We start from the raw sequence: 22,042 nt of genomic DNA on the forward strand, positions 1-22,042 counted from the left end.
ACTTCGGCCGGCGCGTTCATAGTATGTCCCACATTGAGTTCTGTGATTATTTTCACACAGTACTGCTTGTCTGTTAGGACTGACAGTTCTACGCAAACACCGCTGCTCATGGTCGTTAAGTGAAGGCCGTCGGCCACTGCGTTATCCGTAGTGAGAGGTAATGGCTGAAATGTGGTACTATCGACACACTCTTGACACTATTGATCTCGAAATACTGAATTCCCTAACGATTTCCGAAATTGAATGTCCCATACGCCTAGCTCCAACTATCATTCCGCGTACAAGTTCTCTTGATTCCAGTCGTGCGGGCATAATCACGTCGGAAACCTTTTCATTTTAATCGCCTGAGTACAAATGACAGTTCCGCGAATGCACTGCCCTTTTATACGTCGTGTACGCGGTAGTACCGCCATCTGTATAAGTGCGTGTCGCTGGCCCATAACTTTTGTCACCTCACTGCAATACTCTTTGTCTTCCTCTTTTGTTGGCTTGGTTGTGGCACAGGGAATTTCTTTTTTGGTGGAGGGCTGATTATTGCATCTACATCATCTTCACTGTATTCACTTGTGTTGTCACAGGTCCCTTTTTCAGTATGGTCCAACCACTCTGATATCCGAATCTTGAATTTAAGATAACCCGTTATTTCTTGGCTCTTCATTTTCAGAGCACTGTAGTCCCGCACAGCCAAAATAAAGAAATAATATTGGGTTAACTGTCCACTTTCTAGTTCTTGCAGCTTGCGTGTATGCTACAATGATGCAGTCAAATGAATTGACACATTCCATATTTTCATTGCAACTGTCAATTATTTGTGGTCTTTTAATGCTGATATGCTTTCTTTTTTTGATCACTACTTGCATTGTCCCACAGATATTTTGCCTTCTGCAGACGAAGTAGCGGCTATTCCTCTTTGACAACAGAAATCTGTTCATCTCCTCAAATGGACTAGTCGGTAACATCATGGCCTGTCTTTCTCATTTCATTGTCAGGATGGAGCTTATTCTCAATTGGAATTCTGCTTGGCTGCATGTTTCCAGTTGCCTCCTAACTTCGCTCAGAATGAAGACAGTCCAACAGCTCAGTGGATCCAAATTATCTGTCGATGTAAATAACACGACCTGCAAAAGATAGTCACAATATAATCTGCAGATAATGTTTTTCTAATATCATCACAACTTTGTCTCCATTATTTAAACATTCGTAGCTTCCTAGTATTGTGTCACCTTTTTCCTCGTACATAAAGAAATACAAGCTTGACATTTCATCAAATTATGACAGATTCATATCAAAGTCGAATGGCTTCTCCAGTTCATGACGTATCTCATCTTCTGGTAATAGGTAAAAGTTTTACTTATTTTGAATTAAATCAAATAATTATTTTTTATTATTACTGTCGTCATTATAATAAATATTTTATTATTATAGCTGCTTCCTTTACCATCGTTCAGTAATAGCGAAATGTGCTAACACCCATAGCAAGTTAGTGCTGAATATTTGCAACTGAACAAATTATTTAATGAGATACAAATTCTAAGTGCCGTGTATGACACATATAAAACTTATACTACAAAATAGTGGAAAGTACCATATTAGTGCTGCAATGGACTAATATTTCTTTAATAATCTGTTGAAAATAAAATAGAACTGTTTCAAGAGAGATAGGATGTGACTAAATGAATAAATTCGACATCACTTTATTGTTCTTCCACTGCGGACCTCAGGGAAACAAAGGCTAACTTCACCTATTGACGACGCAGAGTGTTGAAACTAGATGCGACACATTGCGGAACGTGAGAAAATTAGTGTCGCATGAATCTTTGGGGTTACGTGAGTTCTGGATGCGGACAAACGTTACCAGTTCTGTGTTTCGTATACGATTAATGCGTGAAACAGAATTCGTGACCTTCATGGGTGAAATAATAAATGTTGCTGTCACACCCGCCGCACTGAATTTGGAAACAGAGCGCAAAACGTGCCTCTTAAGATGCCGGATAGACAACTGCAACTATCTGTAGCGGGATACGTAAATATTTTACAAGTTAAGCACAAACAGTGAGCTGTCAACACTCACTTAACTGTTTTCTAAGGCGAGAGTTTGGTACGGATAGATCTGTGTAAGCTTGCTCCATCGTTTATGGGGAGCTTTCAAATACTACTTGATGGGACTAAGAACGATCTTTTCCCAGATACTATGAGGAAACCAGCTTACGAGGTTGTATGTTCACATTATATTCAATCAAAAAACTTAGTTAACAACATACGGGAATTAAATCTCCCTCCTATCCAAAAGCACTTGTCACCCATCATATTATCAAGGACCTCTTCAACAGATTTTCAACAGGTGTACGGCAGGAGCGAAAAGTATAAAGACTTAGGACTATTAAGGCAGCGCACATAATTAGTATAACCAAACGGGGACGAAACACTATCACTTGAGTAATCAGGTACCCAATAACAGCAAACGATAGCTAAACGGAACCAAATTCACATCAAATAAAGTCACTAGACAATTTGCCAGAATTCATACATATCTCTCAAAACGTAACACTACAAGGTCAACCTCTTTCCAAAGCGTCACTGTGACCCCAACATAAATTCATCTGTCTGAAGTAAAACAAAACAAGTCAAACCAAAGTAAGAAAAGTCGAATAAAAAATCAGCCACTGATCCTTGTAAAGCAGTTGATAGATATGTCCCGGAGGAGAACAACAGTGTCGACTATACTACGCTAATACCACATTTAACTGGCTCAGTCAACTCACAAGAACTACAATTTGGCCCAAATATGCCCTGATTTGAATTATATCGCCACCCAACATTCCGACTAATGTCTCAACCACAGATGACGTAAGTAGAATAATTCAGCCATGAATATAATCTGAACACCTGTGAGATACAGACATCGACATCTCTTTTCTACAGAAGGCTCTCTCTCCGTCCTTACCAACACCTCTCTTAATATTAACCCAAGGAGTGTACAGCAATCTCCTCTAGTCAAGATGTGTCTTAACAGCTAAGCTCCATCGGCTTTCAGTGCAGGGACGAACATGAAAGTACAAAACTTCCTGGCAGATTAATATAGTTTGCCAAACCGAGCCTCGAGCCTAGAACCTTTGTCTTTCTTACGCAAATGTTCTATCGACTGAGGTATACAAACAGGAAAAGTACAACATGCCCAACTTCTTGTGAATTTTCAAGTGCATTCGTGCATAGTGGGAGACTTAAATTGCCTGGGAGAGCAGTGGCACCAGCATCCAAATTTAAATTGCAGTTGAAGTACACCGGATATTTATTCATTTATTACTGTTAAGCAATGCCTACAGTCTCGTCCCCCAGTGCAAGTCGAATAACCACTTAAAACTAAAAGTCAGTATTATGTTACTTTGAGTACATATGCCATTTTGTATTGGAACTGTGACTTGGTATCGCTGGGGCAACTGGTCATCCGGCAGTCAGAATCTATGTTCAGCTATTAAAGAAAAACTAAGTACAGGTGACTCAAACAAAAGTGGCCTGGAGAAAAGTGTTCCAGGGCGCAAAGAAACAGAGCAGAGCAAGGAAGTACAATACTAACCTCACTATATCAGAAGCTGAAAGTGATTACCATACATCTCTTGGCACTCTTGGACCTTGGTCAACAAGCTGCTGAAGGCTTAGACTGCCGGAATTCGTGTAGTCTCATCCGAAATGCTCTGCTGCACCTCTTGAAGACTATCTGCCTGCTTAGCTGGGTGGTAACGTGCTCGCCTCCGATGCAAGCGGGACTGGGTATTGTGTTGTCCTCATCATTTCATCCTCATCACCGGCGCACAAGTCGCCCCATGTGGCTTCGACTGAAATAAGCTTTGCGCTTGGCAGCCAAATTTCCCCGGATGGGGCCTCCTGGCAAACGATGCCATACACTCATTTAATTTTCTTGAAGACTATGAGGGTTGTTGCGATACACCTTAGACTTGGGGGCTCCCCATACAAAATAATCGCACACTGACAAATCAGATAACCTGGGTGGCCTGCTAGGGCTGCGACCAGACTGATCTCCGCCAAGAACTCCGTCAGGTGTGAAGGTTGTGTAAATGTGCTCCAAGGTTCGTCCGGCTGTATGAGTAGTTGTTCCATCCAGCTGGAAGTAACTGTTGGTCATGGGGTGTGGTTATATGCATATTTTCACGTCCAGTCGTATCCACTCGTCAGGGCCACTTTTCTTTGTGCCACCCTGTATAACTAATCCCTATAACTATACAGGATGTTCCAGGAATGTTGCGACAGACATCGAAGTGTTGTGGAGGGTGACTTGAGGAACAAATCGAGGACAGGACCCCGTGTTCGAAAACGTCATCCAATAACGCTACTGAGCGTAAAGTTTGTAGACGCCGGCGCCTGGCGCTAGGCAACCCCTTTTGCAGCAAACGTGAATTTGCACTCTGACAGGCGGTAGGCAAAACGTCTCGCAATGTTGTTTGTTATTTAGTGATCGCATCTATTCGCCACGATCGCCAGTGGAAAAGATGGAATTAGCTGCTGCATAGAAAGGCCCCATGCCCTATGAAAGCGATGCTCTGTTGTCCTGATGGTTGACGATTTCGACATGGGTTTCCATTTGTTACTAAAAGCGCCTGTCACCCTAAGCAGTATTCTTCTCTGGACGTGACGCAGTTTGACGGCGGCATATTCACTTCGTAGTTTCCAGTCCCATACACATGCAGCCAGTTTCATCATTTGTGTCAAAATAGTAGAGCGATGTACTGTAAACGCGCATACTGCTGATAACCTATATTCGTTTATAAATAATGTCACAACCTTCTGCATAAGTTTTATTGTTCACTGAATGAAATCCGTAATATGAGTTAAGAAATTCTATTTTTGTCAAGAAAGACACCCAAATATTTGCATGTTTTATTTCTTCGAATGGACACAACGTCGAGCTTTAAAATGGAATATCTCATTTACCTTATCTTCTAGTAGAATTCATGAAGTCTTAAAGGCAGATACTACATGTTTTCGCTATGAACACCAAGTTTGAATCAAATGGATTGCGTCAGAGATTCTATTCTACGGCTTTTCTCTCGAATCGTGGTATACAATCACCATAATATCATCAACCTATGCTGTGAAACTGTCTGTGAATAAACTCTCTAGTAGTGTCCTTAACAGCAGTTCGATTATGATATTCAAAAATTGGGGCCACGCAGTGGGCTCTCTGGGCACAGTTCTATAATTCTCCCTACTATTTTGTCTGTTTTTCTTTCTCATTGCACTACCCTGCCTTGATAGTAGTCTATGAAACTACTGCAAAAACATCTAGGAACAATTGTTTCCCTAAGCCGAGCGAGCAGAGCAGGCCACCATATATTATCGATTCTCTGGCTATATCTGTTATGATCCCAACCACATATTTTATTTGTATGTTGTCAGTAACAGTCATGGCACAATTAATCGCACCACCTATGGTCTTACACTTCCTAAAACCAAACTGGTATTCATTACGCCCATCCAGTTCTCTACAGCTATGCAGTCTGTTACATAGGCGATTTCCCTGAACCTCTTCTAAAGTATGAGGTTCATTCAAATGAAACCTGGTCAGTGCGTCTACCTTTGCCTTGCCCATAAGGTGGCACCACATAACTGCGGGTGTGGTGGCACCATCTATTGGTAGAGAGACCGATGCGTGCGCACCGTTTGATGTTGCGTAGTGCCAGTGTGGTTTCACGTCGAAACGCCGAAGAGAAGGTGGTTACACAAGTTATCGTCCACTACCGAACTTGCAGGCGAGTAAACAGGAACAACGAGGAGTGATTCGAGTTTTGGCTGCGGAGAGAGTTGGAAGCCGTGAAATGTATCGACGGATGAAGGCTGTGTACGGTGAGTACAGTCTGAGTCGTTCTAGTGTTGTGGAACGGCGCAAACGATTCCTTGAGGGGCGCGAGTCACTGGAAGACGATGCTCGTTCTCGATAGGCTCATCGTGTCATCGCACCGGAACTGGTTGCGGAAGTGAATGTTTTAGTCTTGCACAACCGCAGGATCACCGTGGACGAGATCTATCGGTTACTGGGTAATAGCGTGGGCACCGCTCACACCATAATGCATCAACACTTGCACTTTTGAAAAATCTGTGCGCAGTGGGTTCCCCACCAACTGACAGCCGAATAGCGCAATACTTGAATGGTTAGTGTTTAACGTCCCGTCGACAACGAGGTCATTAGAGACGGAGCGCAAGCTCGGGTTAGGGAAGGATTGGGAAGGAAATCGGCCGTGCCCTTGCAAAGGAACCATCCCGGCATTTGCCTGAAACGATTTAGGGAAATCACGGAAAACCTAAATCAGGATGGCCGGAGACAGGATTGAACCGTCGTCCTCCCGAATGCGCAATACTTGAATGATGCTGTCTTTGAGTCATCTGTAGCGTTATCATCAGGAGAAATACGGCTTTCTGCCGCGTACTGTCACAGGTGAGGTGACGAAACATTGTGTCACCATTTTGAACCGGAAAGCAAGCGTCAGTGCAAGCAGTGGAAACATGCGACTTCACCACCTCCAAAGAAAGCAGAGGCCGTGAACACCCGTTCTGGTAAGGTCATGATGTCCTTTTTTGATCACAAAGGCCCAATGTTTCTCGAGCTCCTGGAACGGGGAACCACCATCATTGCCCAGCGATATCAAACCACTTTATAGAACCTCAGACGACCCATCAAGTCGAAACGCCAAGGCATGTTGTCTAAGGGCGTTATCCTCCTGCATGATAATGCCTGCCCACACACGGCCAATCCGGTGAAGACAACGTTGCAGCAGTTTTGGTGGCGAACGCTGGAACATCCACCGTACACTCCTGACCGTTCACCTTGTGATTTTCATGTGTTTTGACCTCTAAAACAAGCTATTAGCGGGCATCGATTCGCAACGGACGACGAAGTGTGTGACTGGGTCCAGGCCTGGATCCGACAGCCACCCATTAGCTTCTTCAAGGACGGAATCGACTGGCTAGTGTCGCAATGGGATAAACGTGCCAACAGTTTTGGCGACTATTTTTGAGTATGTGTACTGTGTATAACTACATTTTTTAGTTACTAAAATCGTTACCGTTACTTTACACTAGTGACCGTGTGTCATTTGAAAACCCTTTATGTTTTAAGAACATGGTGTCACACATCTCGCGAATATTTGAAAAAAGTCACTATTCACCACCAAGGGCTACTGATAAAAATTTCTTTATTCTACAACCAGTTTCGGTCCACAGAGCGTCTGCAGGTATCATAAATTGTTTACAACAGCTTCTGATTACTGTAGGGAGATGGGTAGGCGAGCGAGTTGCTACAACCGCTAGTGGCCAGTCCATGGATTACATTAAAATCAAAATGTTGCGTTTCTGGAAGCCAATTATTAAGGAAGCTGCCGAAAACAAGAAGTAGATAATGTAATTAATCGTGATGACGGTTTGTTATTCTATAAATTCCTGAGCATTTACATCTACATCTGTATTCTGTGAGCCACTGTGAAATGCATGGCAGCGGTACGTACCATTGGACCAGTTATTAGGGCTTTTTCCCATTCCATTCACGTATGCAGCGCGGATAGAATGATTGTATAAATGCCTCTGTACGCGCTATAGTTAACCTAATTTTGTCTTCGCGATATCTGTGGGAGCGATATGAACGGGGTTTTAATATCAGGGTCAGACAAATGAAAACTGAACTGCCGCCACGACGGGACCATGGATTGGTTCCATTAAAAAGTAATCACGAAATGCGATAAGACATTTGTCTCACTGGCAGACGAGACGATGAATTCATGTTTCTTCGAAGGCAGTCGGCCGTTGGAGGACCCACAACCGCACCAACTCTAGCACTTCTTCAACCGACTGAAACCGACGCCCACTCATATCTTTCTTCAGGTTGCTAAGGATGTGAAAAGCACACAGTAAGAGATCTGAGCTATATAGACGATGTTGCAGTGTTTCCCAAACAAATCGCTGATGTGTAGCCTTCACCCCATTGGCATTGTGAGTGCGGACGTTATCGTGCAACAGGGTGATTCCATCTGACAGCATTCCAACAGCCCGAGGACAATCGGCAAAGTCAGCAGTAGAAACATTCCACATCTCCCCCGCCAAAGAAATCCAAAGCTGTTCACACAAATTCCCGTAAGGTCATGATGATTTTCTTCTTCAACTTCAGGGGCCCTCTGCTCGTGGAGTTCCTCGAGCTTGGAACCACAAAAAAGGCGTTGCATTATGAGGACATCTTGCGGAAACTGTAACGCAACATAAAGCCAGAACGCCCAGCAATACTGTCAGACCGAATCATCCTGTTGCACGATAATTCCTGACCCCACACTACCAACTGGACGAAGGCTGCGCTTCAACGATTTTGTTGAGAAACACTACAATATCCTCCGTACAGCGCGGATACTTCACCGTGTGATTTTCATATAGATGGTGACCCAAAGGCAGATATGTGTGAACGTCGGTTTTTGTCGGACGAGGATGTGCATGAATGGGTGCGGTTATGGATCCGTCAGCGGCCGATTGGTTTCTGGGAAACAGAAACTCATAGTCTCGTCTCCCTGTGGAATAAATGTCTTAAAGCTTTTGGCAATAATTTTTGAATGGGACCATTCCATGGTCCCGTTGTGGCGGGTGTTGAGTTTTCATTTAACTGTCCTTTATATTTCCTAAGAGTCATCGTTTGAAGTTTATTCTTCAAACTTTGTTAGAAGGCTTTCTCGGGCCTCTCCTTAGGTATCTCCACAAGAAGACTTCGCAGTTTAAATCTGTTGACGATAAGGTCGTCTTTGACCAGTCAAGTTCTAATCTGAAAACCAGTCAGCATGGTTTGCGTTTTTATACACAGTCACTAACCTGGCAACAAAGCGTGGTCGCTCTTGCGGCGGCATTGGGGTTAGGCAGAATGTGTGCTCCAACCCGCCGATTGGTGGCCGCTCCATTGCCAGACCCAGCCACACGGGCTTCCGGAAGTCCAGGCAAGTGCCACCCACGTACCAGAGCTGCCCTGTGAACCATGTGCCACGTTCCACTTACCAACAATTGCTGCCTTCGCTTCGTGTAATCTACTGCGCTCATTTCTTAGATAAATAGTGAGTTTCACACTTCCAGAGGTTGTATAGGTGACTTCATAGATCAAGTTTTACGTAGGAACCCATGTCCAGAAATGATCTTTTTCCATGTTACAAGGAAAACAAGAGCTACTCAATCGCGCGCTAGTAGTTTTCGCCTGTTGTGGTAGACTACCCACATTCACGAATGGTATGATGATGCGATGTCACGTCCTCTGTTTCCATCTACCGTGTTTTCATGCTTCCTGGTGTTACGTCAGTTGACATTACGGTGACTAGTACTGCGGTAACAGGATGCCTGAGTGTACATTCACAGGGCACACCGATATGTTGGTCATTTACGGTGCAGGTCGCGTTAATGGAAGAGAAGCTCAACGTCTGTACTACGAGTACTTTCCAAATCGTGTGACCCAGTCTCATTCGATGTTTGCCAGGGTAGAACAACAGCTGCGAGAAAGTGTTGAATTCACAAGCAATAGAGTAAACTGCGGTGCTCCAAAAAGGCGGTGCACTGGTGCATTGGGAGAGGAAGTGCTTCATCAAGTTGAAGAGAACCCATCGACGAGAACTCGAGCCACTGCACCTGACTTGCATCTGTCTCATTCGTCTGTCTGGCGTGTTCTGCATGAACAGCAACTCCACCCATATCACCCTCAGAACGTACAGGCCATGCTCCCGCGGATTTTGTGCCACGTGTCAATTTCTGTACTTGACTCTTACACCGTTGTATACATTTTCCTCAATTTTAAAGACGAATTTTGTTCACTGACGAAGCGCATTTCGACAGGGAAGGTGTTTTGAACGCTTTAAATAAACACATTTGGTATCAAGAAAACCCCAAAGCCACGTGTACACGATGGTTTCCGCACACCTGCGGCATCAATATTTCGGGAGGTACCTGCGATGTTCATGTGATTGGGCCGTATAAACTTCCTCCCCACCTAACGGGTGCCAGTACCGTATATTCCTGCAACAAGTGCTGGCGGAGTTTTGGAGACGTGCCATTGGACGTTTGGCTTGAATGGTGGCATGGCGGTATATTTTGCAGTTGGCGCCCCCCCCCCCCCACACACATCTGAACGTGTTCTAGGGGGACAGAAGGATATGTCGAGGTGGACGACATGCTTGGCCGCCGCGCGGGATTAGCCGAGCGGTCTAGGGCGATGCAGTCATGGACTGTGCGGCTGGTCCCGGCGGAGGTTCGAGTCCTCCCTTGGGCATGGGTGTGTGTGTTTGTCCCTAGGATAATATAGGTTAAGTAGTGTGTAAGCTTTGGGACTGATGACCTTAGCATTTAAGTCCCATAAGATCTCACACACATTTGGACATGCTTGGCCACCAAACTCCTCAGATTTAACCCCTTTGGACTTTTTTCTTCTGGGGCCAATGAAGAGTCTTGTTGAATAGATCATGACTGCGGCAGATGTGTTTAATCATACACCAGAGTTGGACAGAGTTTATGCGAACTCACTGCTCAGATATACTGCGTGCACCAAATTCTGTTGTCGTCATACAGACCAGCTGTTGTAATATGACAGTGAACAGGAGAGAAATATGTACATCTTATTTTCCTTGTATCATGGAAACGAACCGTTCTGGACATGGATTCGTATGTAAAACTGGATCCACTTAATCCCCTCTACAACCTCTAGAGGTGTGTAACAGGAATTGTGAAACACCCTGTGCATCAGAGAGACAAATTAACTATAGTCTGTTCAAAATTACTGTGAGATTGATAGCTACGACCGAAGCAGTAGTGGGAGAGCTCACACGGAAAACGTGAACTGCATTCCGCCAATGCCACTCACCCGTAGCCGCAGCAATTACCACAACATTTCATGCTTGTTTGAGTTTCAGACAGCTTGCTGTCCTCTGTGATTGTTGCACCCCGTGATTTTCGTTGTCGATTTTAGTGCTGCAGGATTTGTTGTCATATGTGTTGTTACTGTTATGTGTCGTATGGTGCTGAACAATGTCAAAAAGATGTTAGTTGGAAGTTATGAGTGCAAAAGTTCTGTGCCGCTTACTCGATCAGTGAATTGCCGTACGAGGGCAGTCGAGAGAAATAATTTGCGAGTTACGTGTCTACTTTAAGACTGAAAAACTTAATGACGGCCCCTTTCTCTCCGTTGACAAGGTAATCGATAGCTCTGCTGTTGTTCTGAACATAAACAAAAACAATACCGTGAATATCAACAAAGAAAAGTTCGAGAAATAAAAAGAAGCTGGAAACACTTCGAGGGTTGAGTCTTCTGGGGAAAAAAACTTCATGTGGATAAGAGTATTGCCAATAAACACTGCTCAGCCAGATCATTTTGACCACCTACTTAATAGCGGTGGGTCCACCTTTGACACGATAACAGCGGCGGCGCGTCGTGGCATGGAAGCAATGAGGCCTTGGAAGGTCGCTGGAGAAAGTTTGCACCACATCTGCACACAGAAGTCACCAAATGTAAATTCCTGGCACGAGGGCGATGAGCTCTGACCCCAACGCGCAATCACATCCCAGATGTGTTCAATCGGGTTAAGATATTGTGAGTTAGTGAGTCAGTATATCAATTTGAATTCGCCACTGTGTTCCTAGAACCACTCCATCACACTCCTGGCCTTGTGACATGGCGCATTATCTTGTTGAAAAATGGTACTGCCGTAGGGAAACATGATTGTCTTGAAGGGTTGTACGTGGTCTACAACCAGTGGTCGATACTCCTTGGTCGTCATGGTGCCTTGCGCGAGCTCCACTGGACCCATGGAATGTTCCCCAGAAATGAATGGAGGCGCCGCTAGCTTGTCTCTGTCCCGCAGTCCAGGTGTGAAGGTGGTGTTCCCATGAAAGACGACGGATTCGCACCCTCCCATTGGCAGGATGAAAAAGGTATTGGGAATCATCAGACCATGTAACGCTCAGCCATGGCACCAACGTCGAATGCCGATGGCCAGTTGCCCATCTCAGTCGTAGTTGCCGATGTAAAAAAGAAAAAACAAAGTGGTGTTAACAGTTGTATACGCGCATCCTTAGAAGCGTTCGGTGCGCTGTGTGTTCAAACTTGTACTCTGCCCACCATTAAAGTCTGCTGTTAGTTCCGCATAGTTCGCCGTCTGTCCTGTTTTACCAGTCCGCCCAGCCTATGACGTCCGACATCTGTAATGAGGGGAGGCCGCCTAACCCCACGACGTCCGGACGTGGTTTCGCCTTGGTTTCGCCCCGTGTTGAGGAAGATCACCACAGCACTCCTCGAACAGCCGACAAGTCGTTCAGTTACCGAAATACTCGTGCTGAGCCTCCGGGCCATCACAATCTGCCTTCGGCCAAACTCAGATAGGCCGGCCGCTGTGGCCGAGGGGTTCTAGGCTCTTCAGTCTCGAGCCGTGCTGCTGATACGGTCGCAGGTTCGAATCCTGCTTTGGCCATGATTGTGTGTGATATCCTTAGGTTAGTTAGGTTTAATTAGTTCTAAGTCTAGGGGACAGATGACCTCAGATGTTAAGTCCCATAGTGCTCAGAGCCATTTTTTGAAACTCAGATAGATCGCACACCTTCCCCATTCCACACATGGACAACACGCTCATTGATACTACGTGCACCGTGCGTGTGTCTGAGTAGCAGTCATTCCTCGTCAGATGACGCTGCTATCGCCTGGATGGATTTATATCGAGGAGATCGGTGGTCATAATGTTCTGGCTGGTCAGTGTAGATCCATTTGCTGTGGATGCGATTCCTCATCATATTTACGGTTATTATCGCAGAAAGAAAAATCCGACAGTCGGCAAGGTCCCGATCATCCTTAACCAACAGGGTTTTTTTCTGGGCAGTTGCACAGTTTTTTCTTCATTTCATTAAATAACAACAGGGACGGTTCTAGTGACACTTGAAGGATCTGTCATAGCGAAGATGGTGATGTCAGTACATTTTTTCTGTTATCGCTACAGAAATGGAGTATAGTCGGATTCATCTGCATGTTTTAAGTGCACAATTTATAATGGCAAGTACCTACATAACAAATTATGTTGTCGTAACTTTTGACATTTTAATTAGAAGGTCTTATCAGCAGCTAAGTCCAAGTGAAGTTCGTCTCCAGAATTCAGTCAATGTCACACAAAATAAATGTTACTGTGTACAATATAATTGCTTCAGCATTGAAGCAATGATTTTTGTATCGTTTCTGTTCTTCCTCCAGATACTGTTTGGCGTATTTAAGGCACGTTTCCTCACCGCGATAAACACCTGTAAATTTTACAGTTTGTTTTGTTAGTAGTAAGTAGATGGTTCAGAAAAATTAATGACAGGTTAGTTATGATCATAACGATCCGTTTCTCGTAACAATACCATACAGGTGACTGCTTAGTACCTGACGCGCGAGCGGACCGTAGTGCGTCACATTTAACAATCTCTGAAAGAGTTCAGGTTTGGAGTAGATAAAATATGGTGTTCAAAAAAGGTCCAAATGGCTCTAAGCACAATGGGACTTGACATCTTAGGTCATCAGTCCCCTAGACTTAGAACTACTTAAACCTAACTAATCCAAGGACATCACACACATCCAAGGCAGGATTCGAACCTGCGACCGTAGCAGCAACGCGGTTCCGGACTGAAGCGCCTAGAACCGCTCGGCCAAAAATTTGGTGTATTCTTTAGATTTAATTCGAGTGTTCGCCCAACTTCAGTAACAAAAAATTTCCTGCATCTGGAAAATTCGGTAACGCGATGGAAAATGAATTTTCGTGTACCGTCTTAATAATCTACTGGCGCAAATAAAACTAAAATGGAAGCATTGTGCAGCTCTTCCAGAACACACTGGTGCCAGTTTCATATCTGTACAGCGAATAATTGTTTGTTTGAGTGAGTCGAATGAAACGTTAAATTACGTGACTCTTCTGTACCGGACGTGGCCTCCAAGCGCTACACCCGAACTGGCAATCCTGAGGTAATTTTGAACAGACTATACACGTGTTAACAATGGATCAATTAAATAACACGATACTCTGAACCGAACAACCCAATGTTTCATAATTTTGCTCGCAAATATTAAGGAGTCATCACAAAATCGTAAAATACTATGATTATCGGTAGTATATACTCTAGAAAAATAAAATAAAATAACAAAAGACGTTTTACGAAAGAATTATCCAAATGGGGCGGAAATCGATAGATGTGATGTACATATGCAGACAAACAAATGACTATAATATCCGAAAATATGGATGATTTATTGAAAAGAACGAGCTTCACAAATTGAGCAAGCCAGAAACGGGCTGGTCCACCTGTGGCCCTTATCTAAGCAGTAATTCGACGTTGCACCGATCGACAGAGTTGTCGGATGTCCTCCTGAGAGATATTGTGCCAAATTGTGTACAATCGGCGCATTAGATCGTCAATGCCCGAGGAGGGCCCAGCCCATAATGCTCCAAACGTTTTCATATGGTGAGAGATCCTGGGATCTTACTGGCCAAGGTAAGGTACAGCAAGCACGAAGACAAGCGGTAGAAACTCTCACCGGGTGCGGATGGTCATTATCTTGCTGAAATGTAAGCCTCAGATTAATTGCCAGGAAGGCCAACAAAACGGCGTAGAATATCGTCGACGTATCGCTGTGCTGTAAGGGTGCCGCGGATGACAACCAAAGAGGTCGTGATCTGAAAAGAAATGGCGCCCTAGACCTGGTTGTCGGGCCGCGTGACGGGCGACGCTATGTCTGGAATCCCACAGTTTTCCGGGGCATCTCCAGACATGTCTTCACTGGTCATCGAGGCTCAGTACGAAGCAGAATTCATTACTGAAGACAATTCTCCTTCAGTCAATGTAATGAGATTCCAGGCCAAAGACTGTCTGGAGACGCCACACACAGAGGCGGGATGCCAGCTTGACTGTCAGCTACCATATGGCCCAACCACCAGGAATGGAAAACTGGAAATGAGCGTTTGGCGTCATTGGCCAAGAGGCCCCTTGTGGGGCAGGTCCGGCCGCCTTGGTGCAGGTCTTCTTACATTCGACACCACATTGGGCGACCTGCGCGCCTGATGTGGATGAAATGATGATGAAGACAACACAACAACCAGTCCCTGAGTGGAGAGAATCTCCGACCCAGCCGGGAATCGAACCCGAGCCCGTAGGACGGCAATCCATCACGCTGACCACTCAGTTATCGGGGCGGACACCACCAGGAATGATGATGTGGCTGCCAACTGTTTTTTTCTTTTTTTTCCACAGCAGAACCCGTTTCGTTGTATTTCGGGGCACCCTTACACAATGATGTGTCGACAATATTCTACGCCCTGCTTTGTTGCCCTCATGTCAAGTCATCTTACGCTTACATATTAGCAAGATAATGCGCGTCCGCACGCGATGAGGCTTTCTACCGCTTGTCTTCGTGCTTGCCAAACCTTGCCTTGGCCAACCAGGTCCCAGATCTCTTCCCATTCGAGAATGTTTGGAGCGTTATGGGCAGGGCCCTCCGACCAGCTCGGGATTTTGTCGATCTAACGCTCCAGTTAGACAGAATTTGGCTCGATATCCCTCCAGAGGACACCCAGCAACTCGATCAATCAGTGCCAAGCCGAATAGCTGCCTGGATAAGGGTCAGATGTGGACCAACACGTTACTGTCTAGCGCAGCTTATGAAGCTCTTTCTCTTGAATAAATCATCCAATTTTTTAAAAAAAATTGCGATCATTTGTTTGTCTGTACATATACATCACTTCTACAGATTTCCATCCCATTCGGATAATTTCTTTGTGGTACGCCCTTTCTTCTGTCGAAGAGTGTAAAAGCATGTCCAAAGCAGCTCACAGGACAAAATATTAGTTACTTCCTTAAAGAGGATGCTGGTCGCTTTGCAGCGCTGTAGATAGTGTAGAACTGGTACCACTAGTACCGCGACCGTCATAGTCGGTTGCATGAAATCAGTGGGACAAGAATGGCCGGCATGAAAGTGCGACAGAATTTCGGAAGGGAGCTATCGTGTTTAGGCTTACCAACGAATGAAGTTGACGGCTTTAATGGTGAATGGACTGGGACTGTGCAGCGTACGTACAAGGAGTGGTGCACAACTCTCAGTCATGTTACATTGCGCAAGAACGCTGGTCGTAAAAAGATCCTTATCAACAGAGACTGGAGCCAACTGACACGCCTTGTCGATAACAATCGGTTTCCAACCCAACAAGAATTGCTGCTGTCAGTGAATGCAGTTTTACAACCCAACAAGTACTGCTGCTGTCAGTGAATGTAGGTCAATCTCAACGAGTTTGAGACCGAACAATGCACAGGGAACTGCATGCAGTAGACTTTTTAGACTTTTGAGTCGGGTTCCTTGCAAACGAACGTTTCTCATAATGGCAGAGAATCTGCGTGTCCTTAGTGAGCCAAACAACTCAGAAACTGGACAGTAACTGACTGGACGTGGTGTTTAGTGTGGTCCGGAAAGTCGCGATTTTGGGACTTTTTTGATGATGCAAGGTGCCGAGTACACCGAATTCTCAATAGATGTTTTATCCACAGTGTGTCCAGGGTTCTCGGCATGCCACAGGCTGTTCTGTACTTTTTTTTGTACCATGATCTGTTATTACTCATTTATGTTACTGTGAACATGAACCAGGATGTAATGGGTGGGTATAACTAAACTGATGGTGTTCCGACTGCTGTACTACAGGCTATAAACATCGCAGGACGCTGAACCATTATGTTCATAAATCAGTGCTCTAGCAGAGTATGCAGAAAAAAAAATAGTTTCCTTGACGTCTATATTTATGTGCTGCTCCATGACTCTGCTGTCAATATCTTTATTCTTGGATTGTGTGTAACATCTGTTTTTTTTCTTACAGTAAATGTGTTTTTTTCGTATCCAGGGTGTAATTACAAAGCTAATAAAATGTTTTCTTGCCTTTAAATAATATTTTTCATGAGGTTATGGGCCCAGTACACGTGTAAAGGCAAACAACACAGTTTAATTAAAACAATATTTGAAATGTAAAGAAACATGACTGCTAGCGGCGATTATAAGGTCAGCATTGATAAGCTAGAAGGACCTGACGACTGGGCCAAATAGAAATGGCATATTTCTATGGTGCTACGTTCATATGGACTAGAAGATATTATTAACGGTACGCATGAACGTGTAGAGTTGCCGCAAGATGCGACAAGTGAACAAAAAGAAGCGTATGTGGAATGGCTCAAGGACGACGCAAAGGCAGCAAGTCTTATAGCAAGTGCGCTAAGTAAACCTGTTGCAGAACTCGTCTTAACGTGCAAGAATGCTTAAGAAATCTGGGACAAATTACGCGCCCGATTTGAACGTAGCAGTACTCAGCGTTTGAATATGTTGATTGAAACATTTTTCCGTGTTAAACGTGATGAATCGGAAGATATTAGTGCACATGTGGCCAAACTGCAAAAGTTATTTGTGGACCTGAACGATGAATTATCAAAACATGAAGAAAATACGCTATCTGAAAGAATCTTAAATGGTCGAATTTTGTCTACACTGGGAAAAGACTACGACAATTTTAAGGATCACTGGGATACGATACCGACAGAAAAGCAAAGCTTGAATTTATTGATTGAAAAACTCTGTACTATTGAACTGCGTGCACAAGACGTTAATGGAAGTGCAGCTTTTGTCGTTTCTAAAACAAGAAAACGGCAAACAAGTAATCAGCAAGTAAAGATGACGGAGTCACAATTAAAACAGAAGTTTCCGTGTAATAAATGCAAACAATTAGGTCACTGGGCAGCAGTGTGTCCACAGAACACTCGTGACAGCAATAAAAGAAAAGAGAAGAAGCGAGACAGTGAACACGCTGCATTTACTTCATACGCTATGGGTGTGTGTACCAGTAATCACAGTGACCCAAATAAATGGTATTGCGACAGTGGCGCTACAAATCATATCACTCCCAACAAACAGTATTTTGTTTCGTATAGTGAATTTGATGTTCCTCAAGTAATTTCATTGGGAAAACAAGATGTGAAAATGTGTGCGTACGGTCAAGGAACAGTTTACATCCAAATCCGACGAAACAATAAATGGTACAATGCTAGAATGGACAATGTTTTATACGTACCTGATGCAAGTGCTAATCTGTTCTCTGTGAGAGCCATTGCCTGCAGAGGCTACAGTACTAATTTTTGTTATATTAATGTCTGTGTTCGAAAACAAGTCAGTGGCAATATTGTTATGACAGGTTATGTGAAAAATGGACTTTATGTGTTGAACATGCGTGTTGTTAGAAATGCAAAAATGAATCGTATGAGCTTGATGACTTCATCCGAAACATTGCAAGTGTACCATGAAAGGTTTGATCATCAGAATAAACAACATGTGAAGGATATTTTAAAAGGAATGAACATTAATGTGGAAGATACCAAGAGTGAATTTTGTGACGGCTGTGCGGTTGGAAAGATGCATAGGCTGCCATTCAAAACACGAACAATACGCGCTACCAGTACTGGTGAATTAATCCACGCGGATGTAAATGGACCAATGAGCACGAAATTTTTTGGAGGCAAGCATTATTATGTATGTTTCAAAGACGATTTTAGTAAATTTCGTCGAATTTTCTTTTTAAGACACAAAAGTGAAGTGTGTACTGTGCTTAAGCAATTTTTAAATGAAGCACGAACTAATGGACACGTTGTCAAACAATTTAGATGTGATGGTGGCAAAGATTTTAACAATAAGAATGTCAGTGAACTGCTTGCAGACAGGGGAAGAGAGCTACTTATTCCTCCTCCTTACACTCCTGAACAAAATGGTGTGGCTGAACGGGAAAATAGGACCATTGTTGAAGCTGCCCGGTCAATGCTAAATCCGAGTAAATTACCTAAAGGGTTGTGGGCAGAGGCATGTAACACAGCAGTCTACCTAATAAATCGTACTGGAAAATCTTCAGTTGAAAATAAAACCCCTTATGAACTATGGTTTAATCGACCAGTAGGACGACTTGATCATCTCAGAATTTTTGGTACAGGCTGCTATGTTCACATTAACAAACAATTCCGTTCCAAGTTTGATGATAAGGCAGTTTTTGGACGACTTGTTGGATATGTTAATGACAAAGATGGGTTCAGAGTTTGGATTCCATCTAAAAGAAAAGTGGTGTTGAGTCACGATGTAAAATTTAAGCCAGAAATTGTTTGTGGTTTACATAGTGATCATGTTGAATTTGAAGTCCCTCGGGAAGAATTTAATGATCCGAATTCATCTAAAGATGACCAATGTAAATCTCCTAGGCTGTACACTTCTGGAGGAAGCCAAACTCAAGAAAAAATTGGCACTCTCGATTCTAGAGAAAGTCAAGAGTCGAGTGAATCTGAAGAAAATAAAGAATTAACAGAATTTCTAAAAGCAGAAGCTGCTGAATCTTCTAATGAAGAGAAACAGAAGAATAAAAGACAACGAAGAAAACCAACCTGGATGGAAAGTGGTGAATTTTGTATGGCAACAAAAGTTGATGCACTTGGATACAAAGATCCAAACTGTTTTTCAGAAATATTGCAGTCAAACGAGAAGGAAGAATGGATGCAAGCTATTAGTGAAGAACTTCAATCACTTAAGGAAAACAATACCTGGGTGCTGGTTGTCCGTCCGAAGAATGCCAAAGTATTGCAAAACCACTGGGTTCTACGGCGAAAGGTCGCAGTCAATGGAGGTACTCGCTTTAAAGCTAGATTGGTTGCAAAAGGCTGTATTCAGAAAGCAGGAATTGATTATGACGACGCCTTTAGCCCTGTGGCACGTTATGACACCATACGAACTCTGTTGGCTGTAGCTGCTTCAAAGAAAATGCTGCTAGAACAATTCGATGTAAAGACAGCTTTTTTGAATGGAATACTTGAAGATGAAGTATATATGAAACAACCAGAAGGTTCCGAAGATGGTACAGGCCGAGTATGTTTCTTAAAAAAAGGTCTTTATGGGTTGAAGCAAGCGCCACGTTGCTGGAACAAACGTTTTGTTGAGTTCATGAAGAAAGCTGGTTTTTCAAACAGTGATGCAGAAAAATGGAAAAGGATTACGAGATGGTTTACGACTGGGCACCTTAAACGTAAGGACTCTAACTGGGAAGTTAGAAGAAATTGTAGAAATGATGTAAAGGAGGAAATTGGACATCTTGGGACTTGCTGAGACTAGGTGGAGAGGAGTTGGTGAAAAACCACTAAGTAAAGGATGTAAACTGTACTGGATAGGGAATGAGAGGGGAAGAAATGGAGTGGCAATAGTGGTCAGAGAGGGTCTGCAGGAGGAGGTGGAAGGTATCAATGATCGAATGATAAAAGCCAGGGTACGAGTGAAAGGAAAAAGCATTGAAATCATCCAAGCATATGCCCCACAGGTGGGGTGTACAAAAAAGGAGAAGGAGGAATTTGAAGATGACATGCAAAAGCAGCTAAATGGAGGTAATCAGATTACAATAGGGGACCTCAATGCACATGTTGGCACAGACAGGAAAGGATTCGAGGAGATAATGGGACCAGAGGGCTGGGGGAACCGAAATAGAGAAGGAAAATTGTTGCTGGAATTCTGCAAGAGGAATGGGCTGGCGATCGCAAATTCCTGGTACAAGAAGAGAAGTAGCCACAAAATAACTTGGTACAGTGGAGACTGGTCCCAAACTTCAGTAGTAGACTATGTACTAGTGGATAGGCAGATGATGAGCAGCCTCACAGATGTTAAGGTCATTCCATCTGAGGCCTTAGACAGTGACCATCGGCTGTTGGTAGCCACCCTGAGAGAGAAAAAAGATAGGAGGGCAACAGATATACAGGAGAAAAGGTTGAAGACATGGATGCTGAAAGAGGATGAACGGAGCACCCAGTGCCAGACACTGATCAGGAAGAAGCTGCCAAAGGAAGATCAGAGAACAATGGAAGAAGAATGGGGAGATTTTAAGAGGGCTCTAGTTGAGGCAGCTGAGACTGTGTGCGGAAGAACTAGCACAAAGAGGAGAAGTAAGGAAACCCCATGGTGGAACAATATATGTAAAGAGGCAGTACTTCGAAAGAACAAAGCCTTCAGAGAATGGTTCCAGACCCGAACAGAGGAAGCTAGGGTAAAATATAAGGAAAGCAAGAAAGCGGCACAGACCATAGTAAGGGCGGAGAAGAAGAAGTTGATGGAAAAATGGACAAGAATGTTAGAAGAGGACAGTGAAGGGAACAAAAAAGTACTTTACACCATGGTAAGAAATAAGAGGAACGACAGAAGCGAGTGCCTGAGGATCATGGATAATAATGGAAGAGTTGTGGAGGAAATGCATGAGCTCAAAAAGATTTGGAAGGAGTACTTTGAAGATCTGTTGAATGCCGCCAAGCGGGTAACTAACAGCGATGGAGAGCCTAAGGCAGCAGACGATTATAATAGTGGGGAAATTGATGATCTAACTTGGAATGAAGTGGAAGAAGCCATAAAGAGGATGAAAGGGGGCAAGGCACCAGGTTGGGACGAAGTAACAGTGGATATGATACGGGCAGCAGGAGAAGTAGGAACCCAGTGGCTATACAGAGTGCTGAGGGTGGTGTGGAAGGAGAACAGAATTCCTGAGGATTGGAAGAAAGGAATTATAGTCCCGATCTTCAAGAAAGGGGATAAAAGGATATGTGAGAACTACAGAGGAATCACCCTGCTATGCCACTGTGGAAAAATCTAGGAAAAGATCCTGAAGAAGAGAATAAGAAGCAGTATTGAAAGTAGACTGCAAGAGGAGCAGTACGGTTTCAGACCGGGAAGATCAACAACGGACCTCATATTTGCGGTAAGGCAACTGCAGAAAAGGCACTATGAGTACGGGAAGGACTTAATCATGGCCTTTTTAGATATTGAGAAGGCGTATGACAGTATCTGTAGGGACAAGCTCTGGGATGTGCTGAACGCAAAAGGGATAGATGAAGAGATAACACGAAAAGTCAGAAAAATGTATGAGGGAAGTGGGAGTTGTGTGAAAGTGGGGAGGGAACGTACTGCATGGTTCAAGCTGGAAAA

General features: G+C 43.9%; 1 protein-coding gene across 1 annotated transcript in view; it reads right to left on the minus strand.

Moving 5' to 3' along the window:
* Window positions 1-448: 448 nt before the first annotated feature.
* LOC126456240 (galactose mutarotase-like) overlaps window positions 449-22,042 on the minus strand; it is a 92,270-nt gene continuing 70,676 nt past the window's right edge. The window contains exons 5-6 of the mRNA XM_050091993.1: window positions 8,854-9,004; window positions 449-668 (exon numbers count right to left, since the gene is read on the minus strand). Of these exons, the coding sequence (XP_049947950.1) occupies window positions 449-668; window positions 8,854-9,004 (371 nt within the window). The remainder of the gene's footprint in view (window positions 669-8,853; window positions 9,005-22,042) is intronic.

This window comes from Schistocerca serialis, chromosome 2 (assembly GCF_023864345.2).
Source record: "Schistocerca serialis cubense isolate TAMUIC-IGC-003099 chromosome 2, iqSchSeri2.2, whole genome shotgun sequence".
In the NCBI taxonomy this organism is placed as follows: domain Eukaryota; kingdom Metazoa; phylum Arthropoda; class Insecta; order Orthoptera; family Acrididae; genus Schistocerca; species Schistocerca serialis.